Source organism: Mobula hypostoma, chromosome 6 (genome assembly GCF_963921235.1).
Source record: "Mobula hypostoma chromosome 6, sMobHyp1.1, whole genome shotgun sequence".
Lineage (NCBI taxonomy): Eukaryota > Metazoa > Chordata > Chondrichthyes > Myliobatiformes > Myliobatidae > Mobula > Mobula hypostoma.
In genome coordinates, this window is record NC_086102.1 from 107,624,908 (window position 1) to 107,645,389 (window position 20,482).

Below are 20,482 nucleotides of genomic sequence, written 5' to 3' on the forward strand. Positions count from 1 at the left end.
CGCTCTTGTTCAATCCGCCTCCACTGCCGTTTTGGACATCATGTTCCAATTAAATTCCATCTGCCATTCCTTGGCCCATTTCCCCAGTAATATTAAATGACCTTCTTCACTGTCCACTACACCTTCACCTCTCCTCTCTCTGCAGAACTGTTCGTCTCCCTTCAGGTTCACGTCCCTATTGACCCTCAAAAATTTTTATTGATGCACCCACAGAAAGCATCACGGTTTGTATAGCAACTGTTCTACCCATGAATGCAAGAAATTAGTGGTTTTGACACAGCCCAGCACATCACAGGAACCAGCCTCCCTTCCGTGCACTCTGTCTACATTTCTTGCTGCCTTGGTAAAGCATAATCCAAGAGCCCACCCACCTTGTAGATTCTCTCTTTTCCATCCCCCTCACCCCCACAATCAAATAGAAGATACAAAATCCTGAAAGCACGTAGCACCAGGCTCAAGGACAGCTTCTACCCCACGTTATAAACCTATTGAGCAGTCCTCTAGGATGTTAAGATCGACTCTTGACCTCACAGTCCACCTCATTATGACCTTTCACCTTATTGTCTGCCAACACTGCACTTGCTCTGTAACTGTAACACTTTATTCTGCATTCCGTTAAAGTTTTGCCTTGTACTACCTTGATGCTCTGTTGTAATGAATGAGTTGGAATGTAATGGAAACTCTTGAATGACTACCATCCAGTGGCCCTGACCTCACACATCATGAAGACCCTAGAGACACTGGTCCTGGTTCACCTCTTGGTCAGATCAGACCTTGAACCCCTGCAGTTTGCGTACCAGGAGCACTTTGGAGTCAATGATGCTGTTCACAACCTGCTAAACAGAGCCTACTCCCATTTGGATAAGCAGGCCAGCACTGTAAGGATCATGTTGCTTGATTTCTCAAGTGCCTTCAATACCATACAGCCTTCATTGCTAGGGAAAAGATCCGTTCAATGGAGGTTGGGAATTCCATTGTATCCTGGATAATGGACTGCCTGACTGGCAGACAACAGTCTGCGCAGCTTCAAAGTTGTGTGACAGACATGGCTATAAGCAGCACTGGGGCCCTACAGGAGACTGTATTGGCTCCCTTCCTGTTTACCCCGGACAAAGGAGATGGTGATGGATTTTAGGAAAACTAAACCTGCACTGCTCCCTGTTACTATTGATGGTGAGGATGTGGTGAGGTCCTACAAGTACCTGGGGGTGCCCCTGGATGACAGACTTGAGTGGAGCACCAACACAGAGGCTGTGGACAAGAAGTGCCAGAGTCACCTCTACTTCCTGAGGAGACTGAGGTCCTTTGGAGTATGCAGGCCTCTCCTTCACATGTTCTACAAATCTGTTGTTGCCAGTACAATCTTCTATGCAATGGTGTGCTGGGGCAATGGCATCAACACAGGTGATGCCAACAGGCTCAATAAACTGATTAGAAAGACTGGCTTTGTAAAAGGAGTCAAACTGGACACACTGGAGGCTGTGGTAGAACAAAGGACCCTACAGAAAATCCTGGCAATTCTGGACAATGTTTCTCACCCTTTGCATCCCACCTTGGCTGAATAGAGGAGCACTTTCAGTAATAGATTAAGACAACTGTGCTGCTCCAAAGAGGACTATATGAGGTCATTTTTACCCTCGGCCATTAGGCTCTATAATGAGTCAACCTGTAGCTGGGGAAGTGATGACCTCCTCCTGTTAGACTGTTTGAGATAATTTATTATTTATTCTTTCTTTCTTCTCTTCTAATATTTATATCTGTGCACTTGTAATGCTATTGTAACACTGTAATTTCCTTTGGGATCAATAGAGTATCTATCTATCTAATACAAGACAAGCTTTTCACTGTACCTCACTGTGACAATAGTAAGCTCATTAACCAATGGCAACAGGTCAGAGAAGACCTTCTCTTGATTCCCTCCTCCCATCCTCCCTCAGCTAATGATTCAGGGCTGTTTTATGAGCACTAAGCATAGCATCGAAGACCCCTTCCTACTACTACCACCATTGAGCAGGAGGTACATGTGCCTTGATACATGTGACAATAATAATCCAATTTATCTATTTACCAAACCCTTTTTGATTCAAGTCCTCGGGTCAAAGACCTTCCTGACTTTGGAAGCAGTTGAACCTCATCTTGCCAGCAACTTTGTTAAATCTTTAGGTAACAACATTATTATATCATACAGCAGAAAAACATCCCCTTTGGCCCATCGTATCCATACTAATCTTCCGTTTCGCATCGCCCCTAATCCCTAAAAAAAGTGAAAAAGTTGCTCCCCTTTAAATCTTTCCTCTCTCACCTTAAAGGTGACTATAATCATACCAAAATGCAGCAGGACCTGGACAAGTGGCAACTAAGATTTAAGCCACACAAGTGCGAGGCAATGACCATCTCCAACAAGACAGGCTCCAACTATTGTCCCTTGACATTCAGTGGCATTACTATCACTGAATCCCCCACTATCAACATCCTGGGGGTTACCATTGACTGGAAACTGAGCTGGTCTACCTATATAAACACCAAGGTTACCAGAGCAGGTCAAAGGCTAGGAATCCTGCAGCATGTAACTCGCCTCCTAACTCCCCAAAGCCTGTCCACCATACAAGGCTCAGGTAAGGAGTGTAATGGAATGCTTGCCACTTGCCTGGATGAGAGCAGCTCCATCAACACTCAAGAGGCTTGACACCATCCAGTACAAGGCAGCCCACTTGATTGGTACCCCCTCCACAATCATCCAATCCCTCCACCATTGACGAACAGTTGCAGCAACAGGATGCACTGCAACAACACACTAAAGTTCCTAAGGCAGCACCTTCCAGACCCATGACCACTACCATTTAGAAGGACGAGAACAGCATATACCTGGGAACACCACCACTTGGAAATCCACCTTCATGTCACTCACCATCCTGACTTGGAAACATATTGCCGTTCCTTCATTGTCACTGGGTCAAAATCATGGAATTCCCTCCCTAATAGCTCTGAATGTACCTACACCTCAGGGACTGCAGAGGTTCAAGAAGACAGCTCATCACCACCTTCTCACATCAAGTAAGTAAATAAATAAATAAATAAATAAATGAATAAATAATTTTTTAAAATAATGGACCAAAATGCAACCTCACACACTTGTCCATATTAAATTCCATCTGACATTTCTTGTCCCATTCCCCAGTCCATCTAGGTCCTTATAATCTTAGATAACCTTTTTTGTAGAATCCTGGATCACTACAGCACAGAAACGTACTCTTAAGCCCGTCTTGTCTATGCCAAGCTATTCGCTGTCCACTATACCACCATCTTTTCTCTCACTGTGTCCACTCCCTTTCCAAAAATCAGAGGATGGACTCACCTGGGTGTCGGCCTCCATGTTTTTGGGGTCCTGAGTCTTGACGCACTCCTCTCCCATGAGCGGCACGGTCACGAAGGGGTCTTTGGAGAGATTGTCCTCTTGGTGAACTTGGTAGCCAGTCAGGACAGAGGACATGTTAGAATTTCCAGACCGAGGGAAGAAACTTCCCTCCTTTTCATCATTCGGGTGGCTGGAACAGAGGTGGTAGCTTAGATTAGAGGCTCAAGGGCACATAGGGGCTGAAGGTGTCACGAAGGAGTCATGAGAGCCTGAGTGTTTGGGTTCGAAGCTCCATGAGAGTCCGGAAGTTGAGGCCAAAGGTAAAGCCCTTGAACGGCAAGTCCTGGGGTGATGTCCAAGGTTGAATGCACGATATCTATGTATCTGAGACTCTGGGACCAAGGACCGGAGACCTGGAAGTGGTTTGTCCTGGAGTTGGAGACCTATGTGTGTTGGTGGAAGGGATGGGAAAGGGACCTGTTTTGGTGTTGTTGTCCTGCTTGTGTTCTGCCAAGCATCATGGGCAGGCTATGTTGGCACCAGAATGTGTGGCAACATTTGTGGGTTGCCCTTGGTACATCCTTGTGTTGTGCTAGTCGTTAACCAAAGCAATGCATTTCACTGTATCTGAATCTTTTAGCTATATATGAGTCTGCTCTGCCATCCATTAGAATTCATGGATCTTCTGTCTCATCACCATCTTCCTGCACTATCCCCATCTCCCTTCATTCTCTAATGTCAAGAAAACTATCAAACTCTGTTTGAATGAACTCAGTGGCTGTATCTCCACCAACCACTGGGTTAGAAAATTCCAAAGATTCATCGCCCTCTGATTGAAAAAGAGAACCTCCTCGGTCCTAAATGGGCTCTCCCTTATTCTGTCAATGTTATTACTGACTCTTCATAGGGTACTGGTCAGACTGCACTTGGAGTATTGTGAGTAGTTTTGTGTCCCTTATCAAAGAAAGCATGTGCTGGCATTGGAGAGGCTCAGAGGTGGTTCATGAGAATGATCCTGTGAATGAAAAGGTTATTGTATGAGGAGTGTTTGATCACGCTGGGACTGTACTCACTGGAGTTTAGAAGAATGAGGGGGGATCTCATTGAAACTGAATATTGAATGGCTTAGGTAGAGTGGATGTGGAGAAGATGTTTCCTATATTTGTGGAGTCTAGGACCAGAAGGCACAACCTCAGAATAGAAGATCACCCCTTTAGAGCAGAGATGAGGAGGAATTTCTTCAGCCAGTGTGCAGTGAATCTGTGGAATTCATTGTCACAGATGGCTGAAGAGGCAAGTAATTTGGTATATTTAAAGCTGGGGTCAATATGTAAGAGCGTCAAAGGTTAGGGGGAGAAGGCGGGAGAATGGGGTTGAGAGAGAAAATAAATCAGCCATAATCGTATGGTAAAGCAGCCTTGATGGGCTTAATTCTGCTCCTGTGTCTTATGGTACCCTGGTTCTAAACTTTGCAGCCAGGGAGACATCCTCCCATATCCAGTCTGTTGAGTCCTGTAAGATTATTGTAAGGTTCACTGAGATCTCTCATTCTTCTGAACCCCTTGATTATGTTCCAGTTTGGGCATCCGTAATCTTTTACATAAATGCCAATAACACATCAATTCCAGCCTGTAACTCATACCCAACCATTGTTGTTTTATAAATAATTCCATCATGAAACATTTGATAAGATTACTGCCTCTAACTTATATGGGGATCTGTATTCTATATATAATTCCCCTAACACTTCGGTTAGATCCTAGCCCATAACACTCCTGGGATCTAGTATTCTTAAGAGAAAGTCCCTGAAAACCTCAGTTAGATCTCAACATGAAACTAACATCTAGTTATATGTTATTCTATATCAACCCCCTGAAACCACTGGTTAGATCAGCTTGTAACCCACTCTTGGGAATCTGAATAGTTGATCCCAGCCTATAACCCATTCCCGGGGTTCTGCTTTTCTATATACTGTATAAATAAATCAGAACCCCTGGATTAGATCCCAGCCTGTAACCCTCTCCCAGGATTTATCTTGTATATAAAACCTCCAGATCTGTTATTCTATATATATAAAACCCCCTGAACCCTTGGATTAAATCCCAGCCTGTAACCCACTCCCAGCGATCTGTTGTTCTATTTATAAATCTGGATTAGACCCCACCCTAGAACCTACACCTGGGGATCTGTCATTCTACATATAATCCCCTGAACCTCTCGTTTAGATTCTCTCAACACCCATGGACCCAGCTCCAAGTGCGATCAATGTGTCCGTACTCCTACCTGTGTTTGACCAGTAAGGCTTTCAGTACGTTAGTTCTGTCCTCGGCTTTGATCTGGTCCGTGATGACCATGGTTTCCACCACGAGATGAGCAATTCCAGGTAAAGTCTTCTGCTCCAGGTCCAACAACACTGCCCCTGTAAGAGTCATGGACCAGATTATATCAGATGAGCTTTATTTTTTACATGTGCATCAAAACACACTGTCAGGCCTGCACAGGTAGGCACCTCCTGATCTCTATCCAGCTAATAGGAGTCACCTGCCACTCATTTCCAAATCATCACCTGCAACCTATTAAAACTCAGCTCTCGTGCATAGTCCTTGTTCACCCATTGAATTTGCCAGCCTCAACCAGTTGCTCCTAGCCTTCAGTTACCTTCTTGCCTTATATCTATCTGTTCTCTCTTGTTTTGTGGCCCCTTGTGGCTTGTTGCTTGGCAGTTATTAAAGTTATCGCTCACTGCTTAATAATCTCTGCTGCTCTGCTTTCGGGTCAAGTTCCTTCACATTTCCTGACACTCACAGTGAAAGATTTTGTATTGCACCAATGACAAAACCAATCCAAGGTTGTGCTGTTGGGAACAGCCCATAAGCATTGCCATGCTTTCAGCGCCAATGTAGCATACCTACAACTTACTAACCCTAACCTATACATCTCTGGAATATGGGAGGAAACCAGAGCACTTGGAGGAAACCCACGCAGTCATAGGGATAACATACAGTGCAAACTCCTTACAAACAGCAACGGCAATTGAACCTGGGCCACTGGCACTGCAAGGCCTTAAAGATTGGCTTTATTTGTCACATGTACATCAAAACATACGGTGAAATGCATCGTTTGCATCAGCAGCCAAGACAATCCAAGGATGTGTTGGGGCAGCCTGCAACTATCACCGTGCTTTATGCACTGAATTAGCATGCCCACAACTCATTTACCCCAACCTGCACATCTTTGGAATGTGAGGAAATCAGAACGCTCAGAGAAAACCCACATGGTGACAGGGAGAATGTACAAACTCCTTACAAACAGCAGTGGCAATTGAACTCAGAAAGTGTTATGCTCACTGCTATGGGCAATACGGGGGGGAAAAGATGAGGTACGAAGGTAAGCTAGCCAAGAATATAAAGGCGGATAGTAAAAGCTTCTTTAGGTTTGTGAAGAGGAAAAAATTAGTTAAGACCAAAGTTGGGCCCTTGAAGACAGAAACGGGTGAAATTATTATGGGGAACAAGGATGAGGATTTGATTGAAACATATAAGATTATTAAGGGATTGGACACGCTCGAGGCAGGAAACATGTTCCTGATGTTGGGGGAGTCCAGAACCAAAGGCCACAGTTTAAGAATAAGGGGTAGACCATTTAGAACGGAGTTGAGGGAAAACTTTTTCACACAGAGGGTTGTGGTTCTGTGGAATGCTCTGCCTCAGAAGGCAGTGGAGGCCAATTCTCTGGATTCTTTCAAGAAAGAGTTAGATAGAGCTCTTAAAGATAGCGGAGTGAAGGGATATGGGGAGAAGGCAGGAAAAGGGTTCTAATTGTGGATGATCAGCCATGATCACAGGGTTGGCTAAGTAGGTGAGTTGGGGCTGACCTTGAGCGATGGTCTTCCTCAGCTCTAGTAGACTCCGGAAGGTCAATGAGGCCACGTGCGGCTTCCCCCACCGGTCCGTCTCTGACTCCACATCCTCCTCGAACTTGATCCAACGCGCTGTCTCCTGCCAGGTCATCTCGTTGTTCTTTCCCACTACCAGCTCGTTCAGCTCGACGAAGACCTACACAAAGGCATGGAGACAGGGCTGTGGGTTAGAGGATGGAATGCAATGAACCCAACTCCCCACTCTCTAATCTGGTCAGGCAGGTCAGAGAGTTCTACAGCACAGAAGCAAGCCCCTTGGCCCAACTCGTCTGAGTTGGTCTGGCCCAAAACCATCTGCTATGGAGGCATGGGATCGAAAGAGGCTGCAAAGGGTTGTAAACTCAGTCAGCTAACTCCACCTGGGCACTAGCCTCCACCATTAAACAATTCTTCAAAAGGTGCATTCATCATTAAGAACCCACACCATCTGGGACATACCTTCTTCTCATCACTATCATCAGGGAGGAGGCACAGGAGCCTGAAGACACATACTCAATGTTTTAGAACAGCTTCTTCCTCTCTGCAATCAGGTTTCTGAACAGTCCATGATCCTTATCTTGTTATTCCTCTTTTGCATGATTTGTTCATTTATTTTTATTGTAATAATTACAATAATTATTTTTATATTACTGTACAGCTGCCTCAAATTTCATGACCAATGCCAGTGATATTGACCCTGAATCTGATTCTGACCAAGCTTCCTTCCCGGGCTAGTTCCATTTGCCTGTGTTTGGCCCATATCCCTCTAAACCCTTCCTGTCCAAATGTCTTTTAAATGTTGTAATGGTACCCTCACCTCTACCACCTCATCTGTCAACTGGTTCCACACATACCCACGAACTCTCTGTGTGGAAAGGTTTGCCTCTCAGGTCCCCTTTAAATCTTTCCCCTCTCACATTAATCCTGTATCCACAAGCCTCCATATCCAGCTTACCAACCATCCCACAAACCTCCATATCTAGCACATCATTCTCTGTAACGTCCACCTTTTACATTGGGATTAGAGCACAAAACACATCTGTCCTTCCCGACACTCTCAGTTTTCTGTGAGGATCTATGTTAGTCCCACTCACCCCACCTAGCAAGGGGCACATGTGCTACAGCTGCTCCTGCATTTCATCTCTCGCCACTATCAGGGCCCCAAACAGTCTGGGTGAGCCTACAGTTCACCTGTGAGTCTGTCGGCATCACCTACTGTACCTGGTGCTCCCAGTGCAGCATCCTCTACATTGATGTGACCCGATGTAGATCAGGGAGGGCAGCTTTGTTGAGCACCTTTTTCAGACAGAAACAAAAGGCAGGATCTCCCAGTGGCCACCCATTTCAATTCAGCTTCCTATTCCCACTTGAAATGTCGATCTATGGCCTTCTCTACCGTCATGATGAGGCCACACTCAGGTTGGAGGAGCAACACCTCATATTTGGTCTGGGTAGCCTCCAACTTGATGGCACGATTATTGATTTCTTGAACTAATGGTAATTTCTCACCCCTCCCTCTTCTCACTTTCTCCATTCCTCATTCTGTTTCCCCTCTCACTACTTCTCACTTGCCCATCAACTTCCTTTGATGATCCTCCTCCTTTCCTTTCTTTCATGGTCCACTCTCTTCTCCTATCAGATTTCTTCTCCAGCTCCTTTCCACCCTCCAGCCTGTACTCCTCTCCCTCCCACCCACCTTCTTATTCTGCCCTCTGTCCCCTTCCTTTCTAGTATTAATGAAAGGTCTCAGCCCAAAACATTGACTCTATTCCCTTCCAAGAATGCTGCTTGGTTTGCTGAGTTCCTCCAACGTTTTGTGTGTCGCTCTTAATCCTGCACACTTTAGTTGTGGACTCTCCTACCCCGGGGAAGAGACTGAGGCCATCCACCGTATCAACACCCCTTGTGAATTACAGAAAGTGTCGAGGAGTGCAGTATGGTGCTCCCTACCTCGTGGGGCTTCCGGTCTTGCTGAACCTTCTTCACGCTGGGCACTGACATCTTGCTACCCTTTTTACTCATTTGCCCTCTTGAAGGTTTCTTGACCAGATGCCGACGAACTCCAGGGTTGTCCTCAAACCTGTGGCCTGTGGGTGAAGAAGACGGCAGAGAGAAACAGGAAGTCAGCCTGCTCAGAAACAGGCCCTTCAGCCAACTTCCACCCTGACCAGCAACCACCTGCCCACCGCCCACTTACTAGAGTCCTACATGGATCCCGTTTTATTCTCCCTGTATTCTCCTTAAAAGACACTTGGCCATGCACCTGATAGAAAAGGTTTGGAGGGATATGGCCAAATGGGATTAGCATATATATTTGTTGTGGATTGGTTGGGCCATAAGGCCTGTTTCCATTCTGTGACACTATAAGCATGGAAACTCTCCCACTCCTAAACTACCACACCCAACCCTCAGATTCTGCCACTTACCTACATACATAATACATAGAACAGTACAGCACAGTATGGGCCCTTGGGTTTATGATGTTATGCCAACACGATTAATCTAATCCTTCACAGCCCATAACCCTACATTTTTCTATCATCCATGTCTCTCTATATCCCCTATGTATCAGCCTCGACCGCCACCCCTAGTTGTGTGTTCCACATGCCCACCACTCTGTGTAATAAACTTAACTCTGACATCTCCCTTAAACTTTTCTCCACTCATACTAAAGTAGATGTTCACTGGTTTTGGGCTTTGCTGCCCTGGGAAAGAAGTGCTGACTGTCCACTCTCTCTATGGCTCTCATAATTTTGTACACCTCTATCAAGTCGCCCCTCATCTTCCTTCACTCCAAAGAGTGCTTGCTCAACCCTTGCTCATAAGACATGTTCTCTAATATGTCTTATGGGGGTACAATTGACAGTGGCCAGTGAACCCAACCAATTCACATGTCTTTGGGATGTGGGAGGGAAGTATTGTGTAGAAGGTTGCTGTAGGTTACAACAAGACATTGATAGGATGCAGAGCTGGGCTGACAAGTGTCAGATGGAGTTAAACTCAGAAAGTTGAATACAGGGTTAATGGCAGGATTCCTAACTGTGTAGACAAACAGCGGGATCTTGCGATCCATGTCCAAAGACCCCTCAGATTTGCTGTGCAGATTGACATAGTTATTAAGAAGGTATGTGGTATATCGGCCTTCATTAGTGAGGGGATTGAATTCAAAGGCCACAAGGTAATATTGCATCTCTATAAAACTCTGGTTCAACCACACTTGGAATTTAGTGTTCAATTCTGTTCACTTTATCAAGGGTGCAGAGGACATTTACCAGGATACTGCCTGGATTAGTGAGCGCGTCTTATGAGAACACGTTGTGTGAGCTAGGGCTTTTCTTTTTGGAGTGAAGGAGGATGAGAGATGATTTTATAGAGGAGTACTAGAGATAGGAGGCATAGATTGGGTGGCTAGCTAGAGATTTTTTTCCAGGGTGAAAATGGCATACAGAACTGGGGGCATAATTTTGCAGTGGTTGGAAGAAAGTATAGGGGGGATGTCAGGGGTAAATTATTTTTTTTTTACACACAAAGGAATGTGTTGCTGGGGTGGTGGTAGAGGCAGACGATGGGAAGTTTTCAGAGACTCTTAGATGAACACATGGATGCACACACTCATCAATGGTGCTGAAATCAAAAAGGTTCAGAGCTTCAAGTTCCTAGGAATAAACATCTCCAGCAGCCTGTCCTGGTCCAAGCACGTAGACATCACAGCTAAGAAATCTCTACTTCCTCAGGAGCCTGAAGAAATTTGATATGTCCCCTTTGACCATCAGCAATTTTTATTAATGCACCATAGAAAACATCTGATTCAGTATCATAATGATTTGGTATGGCAATTGCTCTGTCCGTGACCACAATAAAACTGCAGGAAGTTGTGGATACAGATTTACACCACACAGAAACCAGTCTCCCTTCTACAGACTCCATCCACATCTCTCACTATCTTGGTAAAACTGACAGCATAATCAAAGACCCCCACCCACCCCATTCTCTCGTCTCTCGTCTCCCCTCTCCCATCAGCAGAAGATACAAAAGTCTGAAAGCACATACCACTAGGTTCAAGGCCAGGTTCTATCCCGTTATAAGACAATTGAACAGTCCCCTAGTGCAATAAGATGGATTCTTGACCTCACAACCTACCTCATTATGACCTTGCATCTTGTTGTCCACCTGCACCGTACTTTTTCTGTAATTGTAACACATTATTCTGCATTCTGTTATTGCTTTCTCTTGCACTACCTCATTCACTATTGTAATGAAATAGACAGTATGCAAAAAAAAATTTCACTGTAACTCAGTACATGAGACAATAATAAACCAGTTCCCCAGTTAACCAATATTAACAAAGTTTAAAGAAAATTTATGGAACATAGAACACTATAGCATAGCAAAAACCCTTTGGCCCACAATATTGTGCCAACATTTTAACCTAAATTGAGGGATCAATTTAACCCTCTCTCCTGCACAGCTCTCCAGTTTTCCATAATCCATATGCCTGCTGTATACAGGAGTCTCTTAAATTTTCCTGATAAAACTCTCTACCACTACCCCTGGCAGTGTAAAAATTCTACCTCTGCCCTGTCATATTAGCCATTTCTGCCCTGGAAAAAAGTCTCTGACTGTCCAGTTGATCTATGACTCTTATCATCTTGTACACCTCTATCTGTATTGTACTGTGCTGTTCTATGTTTTTGTAACACCCCTGGGTGTTCAAGTGTATTGTTGCTATCAGCAGACATACCATAAGACCATAAGATATAGGAGCAGAAGTAGGCCATTTGGCCCATCGAGTCTGCTCTGCCGTTCAATCATGGGCTGATCCAATTCTTCCAGTCATACCCACTCCCCTGCCTTCACCCCATACCCTTTGATGCCCTGGCTAATCAAAAACCTATCTATCTCTGCCTTAAATACACTCAATGACTTGGACTCTACATAAGCTCATGGCAACAAATTCCACAGATTTACCACCCTCTGAGTAAACTAATTTCTCCACATCTCTGTGCTAAATGGACATCCTTCAATCCTGAAGTCGTGCCCTCTTGTCCTAGGCTCCCCTATCACGGGAAATAACTTTGCCATATCTAATCTGTTCAGGCCTTTTAACATTCAGAATGTTTCTATGAGATCCCCCCACATTCTCCTGAACTCCAGGGAATACAGCCCAAGAGCTGCCAGACGTTCCTCTTATGGTAACCATTTCATTCCTGGAATCATTCTTGTGAACCTTCTCCAATGTCAGTATATCCTTTCTAAAATGAGACGCCCAAAACTGCACCCAGGGTATAAGTTCCATGAAGATTAGCTTTTTGTGGTAGCAGCACAGCAGAACATATGTTTAGTGGCCACTTTATTAGGTACACCTGCACACTGATGCAAATATCTAATCAGCCAATCACATGGCACCAACTCAATGCATAAAAAGCATGCCATCGTGGTCAAGAGGTTCAGTTATTGTTCAGACCAAACATTAAAATGGGGAAGAAATGTGATCTAAGTGACTTTGACCATGGAATAATTGTTGGTGCCAAATGAGGTGGGTTGAGTATCTCAGAAACTACTGATCTCCTGGGAGCTTCATGTACAACAGTCTACAGAGAATGGTGCGAAAAACAAAAGCATCCAGTGAGTGGCAGTTCTGTGGGTGAAAATGCCTTGTTAATGAGAGGGATCAGAAGAGAATGGCCAGACTGGTTCAAGCTGATAGGAAGGCAACAGTAACTTAAATAACCACACATTACAACAGTGGTGTGCGGAAGAGCATCTCTGGATGCACAACACTTCAAAACTTGAAGTGGATGGGCTACAGCAGCAGAAGATCATGAACATACGCTCAGTGGCCACTTTATTAGGTACAGGAGGTTCCTATTAAAGTGGTGACTGAGAATGAAACATTACAGCACAGTACAGGCTCTTTGAATGTTGTGCTAACCTTTTAACCTACTCCACGATCAATCTAACCCTTCCCTCCTACATAGCCAAACATCACATCAAATGTGTCACGTCATGAAGGGTTCCGGCCCGAAACGTTGACTGATCATTTCCATGGATGCTGCCCGACCTGCTGAGTTCCTCCTGCGTGTTGTGAGTGTTGCTTTGACCCCAGCATCTGCAGATTATTTTGTGATCACATATGTGCCCTTCTAAGAGTTTCTTATTAGAACATAGAATCTGAAGGTACATTTAATGTGGAAATGTAGAATATAGAAAGCTACACAGAATGTAGATTTCTGCTACAAACACATTTTTGGGAATTTTAGAGAAAAGAGGCTGCAAGACACTGGAATCTGGAGCAACAAACAAGATGCAGGAGGAACTCAGCGAGTCAGGCAGTATCTGTGGAGGGAAATGGATGGTGAGGCTATGACTGAAGTGTGAAGTAGGCTTTGTGAACCAGCTGGTCTATTCCTACCAGTTCATTTGGATTGGTGCCCCAGCAATCTATCATCTGCCCTCCCCTCTAGGGATTCTGTCTACCCTTCTCGACTTGGTAAAGCAGAAAGCATAAATCAAAGATACCACCCAACCCATACATTCTGATTCAGATTCAGAATCAAATTTATTTATCACATGTACACCAAAACAACGAAATGTGCTGTTTGCATTAACAACCAACACACCCAAGGACGTGCTGAGGTAGCTGCCTAGTAACAACACACATTCTGTCACCATCATAACGTGCCCACAGTGTTCAGCAGGACAATGCAACTGAGGCAACAAGACAACAGTAGCAAAACAAGCCCCTTCCCCGACCCTGGGTTACTCCAGCATCTTGAGCAGGTTTGATGGACCTGCTGGACGGTTCCTGTCCATTCATTCAGTCTGGCAATTCCAGATCAGGAATCCTCCCACAATATACAAAAACCACAGCAAACTGTCAGGTCTTTGGCTGCAGTCTACCATCACTGCAGGACTTGTATGTGTCCAGGACAAAGAAGTGAGCGGGTAAATTATTGCAGACACTACCCTCCTGCAAACTCTCTTTTCCAAAAGCTCCTTTTTGAAAAGCGCTGTGGGGCTATTAAAATAAAATTTAATGCCATTTTAAAAGTTTCTTCTCCCCAGGCAGTTAAACTGATCAACCAGTCTAGTTCGCTCCTCCCGCCCAAACCTTCTATCTATTATCCCCATCAATACATGGCACTCGAAACACTTTAAACCACATTATGATATTGTAAATTGTAAATACATGCTGGTATTTATGTGTTTATGCACATTTTGTTCTATATCTGTACTTCTAACTTCATATTATTTAATTGGATAGCCAGAGTTTTTTTCCAGGACAGAAATGGCTAGTACAAGGAGGAATAATTTTGAGGTGATTGAAGGAAATTATAGGGGGAGGGGGGTGCATCAGAGGTATGTTTTTTTTACCGAGGGTGGTGGGTGCATGGAACACCCAGCTAGGGGTGGTGGCAGAGGTAGATATATTACGGGTATTAAAGAAATTCTTAGGTAGTCAGATGGATGATAGATAAATGGTCTATGTGCGATGGAGGGGGTCAACTGATCTAAGACGAGGTTAAAATGTTGGCACGACACTGTGAGCCGAAGGGCCTGTACTGTGCTGTAATGTTCTATGATCTATAACACTTAATTCTTTGTAATTGTTGGATGTTGTTTTTTGTTGCAAGTCGCTCCACACACCACAGGAAATTCCTGGCACATGTAAATAGATATGGTGAATAAAGCTGATCCTTGATCCTTAACCTTCACTCCCTGTGTACTGGTGGAGGAAGGACTTGCCCAGAACCTGCCCCACTCCTGTGCTGCATCCCAAGCTGCTTAATATACACTGGAGCCCACACCAGTCCGGCTGCTGGAGGAACTTGCCTAGAGATCTTGTGTGTGACTCTTTCCGCTGGCACACACCAAGGAAGTTCACGGGGTGGGGTTCTCAGTCAGTTTGCTGACCATCTCCAAGTACCTCCCATGCCTGAAAGTACGTTTGGATTCTAGTCATTGTTGTAATGCAGGTTGAACTTGGTGGCCATTTGTGCACGGTAGGATCTCACCAACAGTGGCCCTGGCCAGCTTTTCTCTTCTTGGCTGTGTATGAGCAGAAGATATCACAACGATTCCAATCTAGAGAACAGGGGTTTACTTTGGTCCTGTTCAATACAGGCTACACCTATTTCCGTTGTTACAACCGTGAATACGTGCCCTGCTGACTCATTGGCCAAAAGCGACTGTGGGCTGACGTGATAAGGTGGGCTGCCTTCTACTGTCCCTTCTCCTTGACCATTGCTCTTGTTGAATGCCGTCTCCACAATGTGGCATGTGTGGAATTGCTGTCTGACCTTCACCCTCATGTTGTACCTTCAGGTGCTCATCAGCTCCTCTGATGTCATAATCGGCAATTGTGTCATAGGGCAGTGTCTCTTTACCTCATTGTAACTTCCTTGAAAGCGAGGCGCAGGTTTCCCAGGTGCCTACCAGGGCTCCAGAACAGTCAGAAGAACTAGGCTCTCCGACTTGTTCTACCTCACTGGTATAAAACCCCTGAACAGACCTCCTATATGCTAAAGACCAGCTTTTCTCCCCCAGGGAGGAAATATCAAATGTCAGAAAACATAGCTTTAAAATGATGGGGAAAAGCTTAAATATGTTTTATAAAACATAGAACATTGCAGCACAGTCCAGGTGGTTCGGCCCATGATGTTATGTTGACCTTTTAACCTACTCTGAAATCAATCTAAACTTACCACTCCAAAATAGCTCTCCATTTTTCTACTACCATCCATGTGCCTATCTAATAGTTTATGAAATGTCCCTAATGTATCTGCCTCCAACACTCCTGACAGGCAATAAGGTGCAAGGTCATAATGAGGCAGGGTGTTCCATGCACCCACCACTCTGTGCTTTTTAAAAAACAATTACCTCTAACCTCCACCCAATATTTTTCTCCAATCATTGTAAAATTATGCCCTCTTTATATTAGCCATTTCTGCCCTGGAAAAGGTCTTTGGCTATCCATTTAATCTATGCCTCTTATCATCTTATACACCTCTATGAAGTCACTTTTCATCCTTCTTTGCTCCAAAGAAAAAAGCCCTAGCTTGCATAAGACATGCTCTCTAATTCAGGCAGCATTCTGGTAAATCTCCTCTGCACCTTCTCTAAAGCTTCCACATCCCTTCTGAATTGAGGTGACCAGAGTGAACAAAATACTCCAAGTCCTGATGAAGGGTCTCAGCCAGAGACATCGACTGTTCATTCATTTCCATAGATGCTGCCTGACCTGCTGACTTCCTTCAGCATTTTGTGTATGTTGGACAATATTCCAAGTGTGGTCTAACCAGGGTTTTATGTCGCAGCTCTTGACCTCAAGTGGTACCGCAATTCTCAAAGACAGATTCTATCCCGCTCGATAAGACTGGATCAAACATGGGAAACGGGAATAGATTGGATGGGACATCATAGTTGGCATTGGCCGGTTGGGCCATAGAGCCTGTTCCCATGCTGTAAGCTTCCATGACTGTTGGACAGTTCTCTAGGACTCTTACCTCATAATCTACCTCATTATGACCTTGCAGCTTATTGTCTACATGCGTTATACTGTTCCTCTAGCTGTACTGAAAGTCAAGGTAAATTTGTTGTTGAAGTACGTAGAAGTCACTATATGGTAACTAGAAATGCATTTTCTTGCAGGTATTCACAGGAAAATACATAAATAAACATTCATAAAAAACTATACCTACTAAACAAAGCTAAACAACACATGACAGTGAGAGTAGGAATGCAATGAGGTGGAGGATAAATGCGTGGCTGAGGGATTGGAGCAGGGGGCAGGGATTCAAGTTTTTAGATCATTGGGACCTCTTTTGGCGCAGGTGCAACCTGTACAAAAAGGACGGGTTGCACTTGAATCCTAGGGGGACCAATATCCTGGCGGAGAGATTTGCGAAGGCTACTGAGAAGACTTTAAACTAGAATGGTTGGGGGATGGGAATCAAATTGAAGAGGCTATGAGAGAGGAGGTTAGTTCACAAATAGAGAAAGCTAGTAGACAGTGTGTGAGGGAGGATAGGCAGGGGACAAAGATCGGGAGCACTCAGACCGAAGATGTAGGGGAGAAGGAAGAAAAAGATAACAAAGTTGTTTGCTCCATTAAGAATAAACAGAGAGTAAGAGGTGGAGAGTTTCTTAAATGCATCTACTTTAATGCTAGGAGAATTGTAAGAAAGGTGGATGAGCTTAGAGCATGGATTGATACCTGGAAATATGATGTTGCAGCTATTAGTGAAACATGGTTGCAGGAGGGGTGTGATTGGCAACTAAATATTCCTTGATTTCGTTGCTTCAGGTGTGATAGAATCAGAGGGGCAAGAGGGGGAGGTGTTGCATTGCTTGTAAGAGAAAATATAACAGCGGTGCTCTGGCATGATAGATTAGAGGACTCGTCTAGGGAGACTGTTTGGGTGGAATTGAGGAATGGGAAAGGTGTAGTGACGCTTACAGGGGTGTATTATAGACCACCTAATGGGGAACAAGAATTGGAGGAACAAATTTGTAAGGAGGTAGCAGATATCTGTAGTAAGCACAAGGTTGTGATTGTGGGAGATTTTAATTTTCCACACATTGACTGGGAAGCCCATTCTGTAAAAGGGCTGGATGGTTTGGAGTTTGTCAAATGTGTGCAAGATAGTTTTTTGCAGCAATGCATAGAGGTACCAACTAGAGAAGGGGCAGTGTTGGATCTCCTGTTAGGGATTGAGATAGGGCAGGTGACGGAGGTATGTGTTGGGGAGCACTTCGGGTCCAGTGACCACAATACCATTAGTTTCAATATAATTATGGAGAAGGATAGGACTGGACCCAGGGTTGAGATTTTTGATTGGAGAAAGGCTAACTTTGAGGAGATGCGAAAGGATTTAGAAGGAGTGGATTGGGACAATTTGTTTTTATGGGAAGGATATAATAGAGAAATGGAGTATTAAAGGTGAAATTTTGAGGGTACAGGATCTTTATGTTCCTGTTAGGTTGAAAGGAAAGGTTAAAAGTTTGAGAGAGCTATGGTTTTCAAGGGATATTGGAAACTTGATTCGGAAAAAGAGAGGGATCTACAATAAATACAGGCAGCTTGGAGTAAATGAGGTGCTCGAGGAATATAAAGAATGTAAAAACTATCTTAAGAAAGAAATTAGAAAAGCTAAAAGAAGATATGAGGCTGCTTTGGCAAGTAAGGTGAAAATAAATCCAAAGGGTTTCCACAGTTATATTAATAGCAAAAGGATAGTGAGGGATAAAATTGGTCTCTTAGAGAATCAGAATGGACGGCTTTGTGCGGAGCCAAAAGAGATGGGGGAGATTTTAAACAATTTCTTCTTTTCAGTATTCGCTAAGGAGAAGGATATTGAATTGTGTAAGGTAAAGGAAACAAGAAGGGTAGTTATGGAAAGTATGATGATTAAAGAAGAGGAAGTACTGACGCTTTTAAGGAATATAAAAGTGGACAAGTCTCCGGGTCCGGACAGGATATTCCCTAGGTCCTTGAGGGAAGTTGGTATTGAAATACCAGGGGCTCTGACAGAAATATTTCAAATGTCATTAGAAACGGGGATGGTGTCGGAGGATTGGCGTATTGCTCATGTTGTTCCATTGTTTTAAAAGGGTTCTAGGAGTAAACCTAGCAATTATCGGCCTGTGAGTTTGACGTCAGTGGTGGGTAAGTTGATGGAAAGTATTCTTAGAGTTGGTATATATAATTATCTGGATAGACAGGGTCTGATTAGGAACAGTCAACATGGATTTGTGCGTGGAAGCTCATTTTGACAAATCTTATTGAATTTTTTGATGAGGTTACTAGGAAAGTTGACGAGGGTAAAGTGGTGGATGTTGCCTATATGGACTTCAGTAAGGCCTTTGACAAGGTTCCACACGGAAGGTTAGTTAGGAAGGTTCAATCATTGGGCATTAATATCGAAGTAGTAAAATGGATCCAGCAGTGGCTGGATGGGAGACCCCATACAGTAGTGGTAGATAACTGTGTGTCAGATTGGAGGACGGTGTCTAGCGGTGTGCCTCAGGGATCTGTACTGGGTCCAATGTTGTTTGTCATATATATTAATGATCTGGATGATGGGGTGGTAAATTGGATTAGTAAGTATGCAGATGATACTAAGATAGGTGGAGTTGTGGATAATGAAGTAGGTTTTCAAAGCTTGCAGAGAGATTTAGACCACTTAGAAGAGTGGGCTGAAAGATGGCAGATGGAGTTTAATGCTGATAAATGTGAGGTGCTACACTTTGGTAGGACTAATCAAAATAGGACATAACAAGGCAAATTATGAGGCTATAAGGCTAGAACTTGCGGGTGTGAATTGGGATGATGTTTTTGCAGGGAAATGTACTATGGACATGTGGTCGATGTTTAGAGATCTCTTGCGGGATGTAAGGGATAAATTTGTCCCGGTGAGGAAGATAAAGAATGGTAGAGTGAAGGAATCATGGGTGACAAGAGAGGTGGAAAATCTAGTCAGGAGGAAGAAGGCAGCATACATGAGTTTTAGGAAGCAAGGATCAGATGGGTCTATTGAGGAATATAGGGAAGCAAGAAAGGAGCTTAAGAAGGGGCTGAGAAGAGCAAGAAGGGGGCATGCTGAGCCTTGGCAAGTAGGGTAAAGGAAAACCCCAAGGCATTCTTCAATTATGTGAAGAAAAAAAGGATGACAGGAGTGAAGGTAGGACCGATTAGAGATAAAGGTGGGAAGAAGTGCCTGGAGGCTGTGGAAGTGAGCGAGGTCCTCAATGAATACTTCTCTTCGGTATTCACCAATGACAGGGAACTTGATGATGGTGAGGACAATATGAGTGAGGTTGATGTTCTGGAGCATGATGATATAAGGGAGAGGAGGTGTTGGAGTTGTTAAAATACATTAGGACAGATAAGTCCCCGGGGCCTGACAGAATATTCCCCAGGCTGCTCCACGAGGTGAGGGAAGAGATTGCTGAGCCTCTGGCGAGGATCTTTATGTCCTCGTTGTCCACGGGAATGGTACCGGAGGATTGGAGGGAGGCGAATGTTGTTCCCTTGTTCAAAAAAGGTAGTAGGGATAGTCTGGGTAACTATAGACCAGTGAGCCTCACGTCTGTGGTGGGAAAGCTGTTGGAAAAGATTCTTAGAGATAGGATCTATAGGCATTTAGAGAATCATGGTCTGATCAGGGACAGTCAGCATGGCTTTGTGAAGGGCAGATCGTGTCTAACAAGCCTGATAGAGTTCTTTG

At 44.3% G+C, this 20,482-nt stretch overlaps 1 protein-coding gene across 4 annotated transcripts in view; it reads right to left on the minus strand.

Moving 5' to 3' along the window:
• Positions 1-20,482, minus strand: part of LOC134348271 (anion exchange protein 3-like) — a 171,736-nt gene that overhangs the window by 70,200 nt on the left and 81,054 nt on the right. For all 4 annotated transcript variants that reach the window (XM_063051403.1, XM_063051402.1, XM_063051400.1 and 1 more), the window contains 4 exons: positions 9,204-9,340; positions 7,230-7,410; positions 5,639-5,774; positions 3,356-3,545 (listed from right to left, as the gene is read on the minus strand). In XM_063051403.1, coding sequence (XP_062907473.1) covers positions 3,356-3,545; positions 5,639-5,774; positions 7,230-7,410; positions 9,204-9,340 — 644 coding nt within the window. The remainder of the gene's footprint in view (positions 1-3,355; positions 3,546-5,638; positions 5,775-7,229; positions 7,411-9,203; positions 9,341-20,482) is intronic.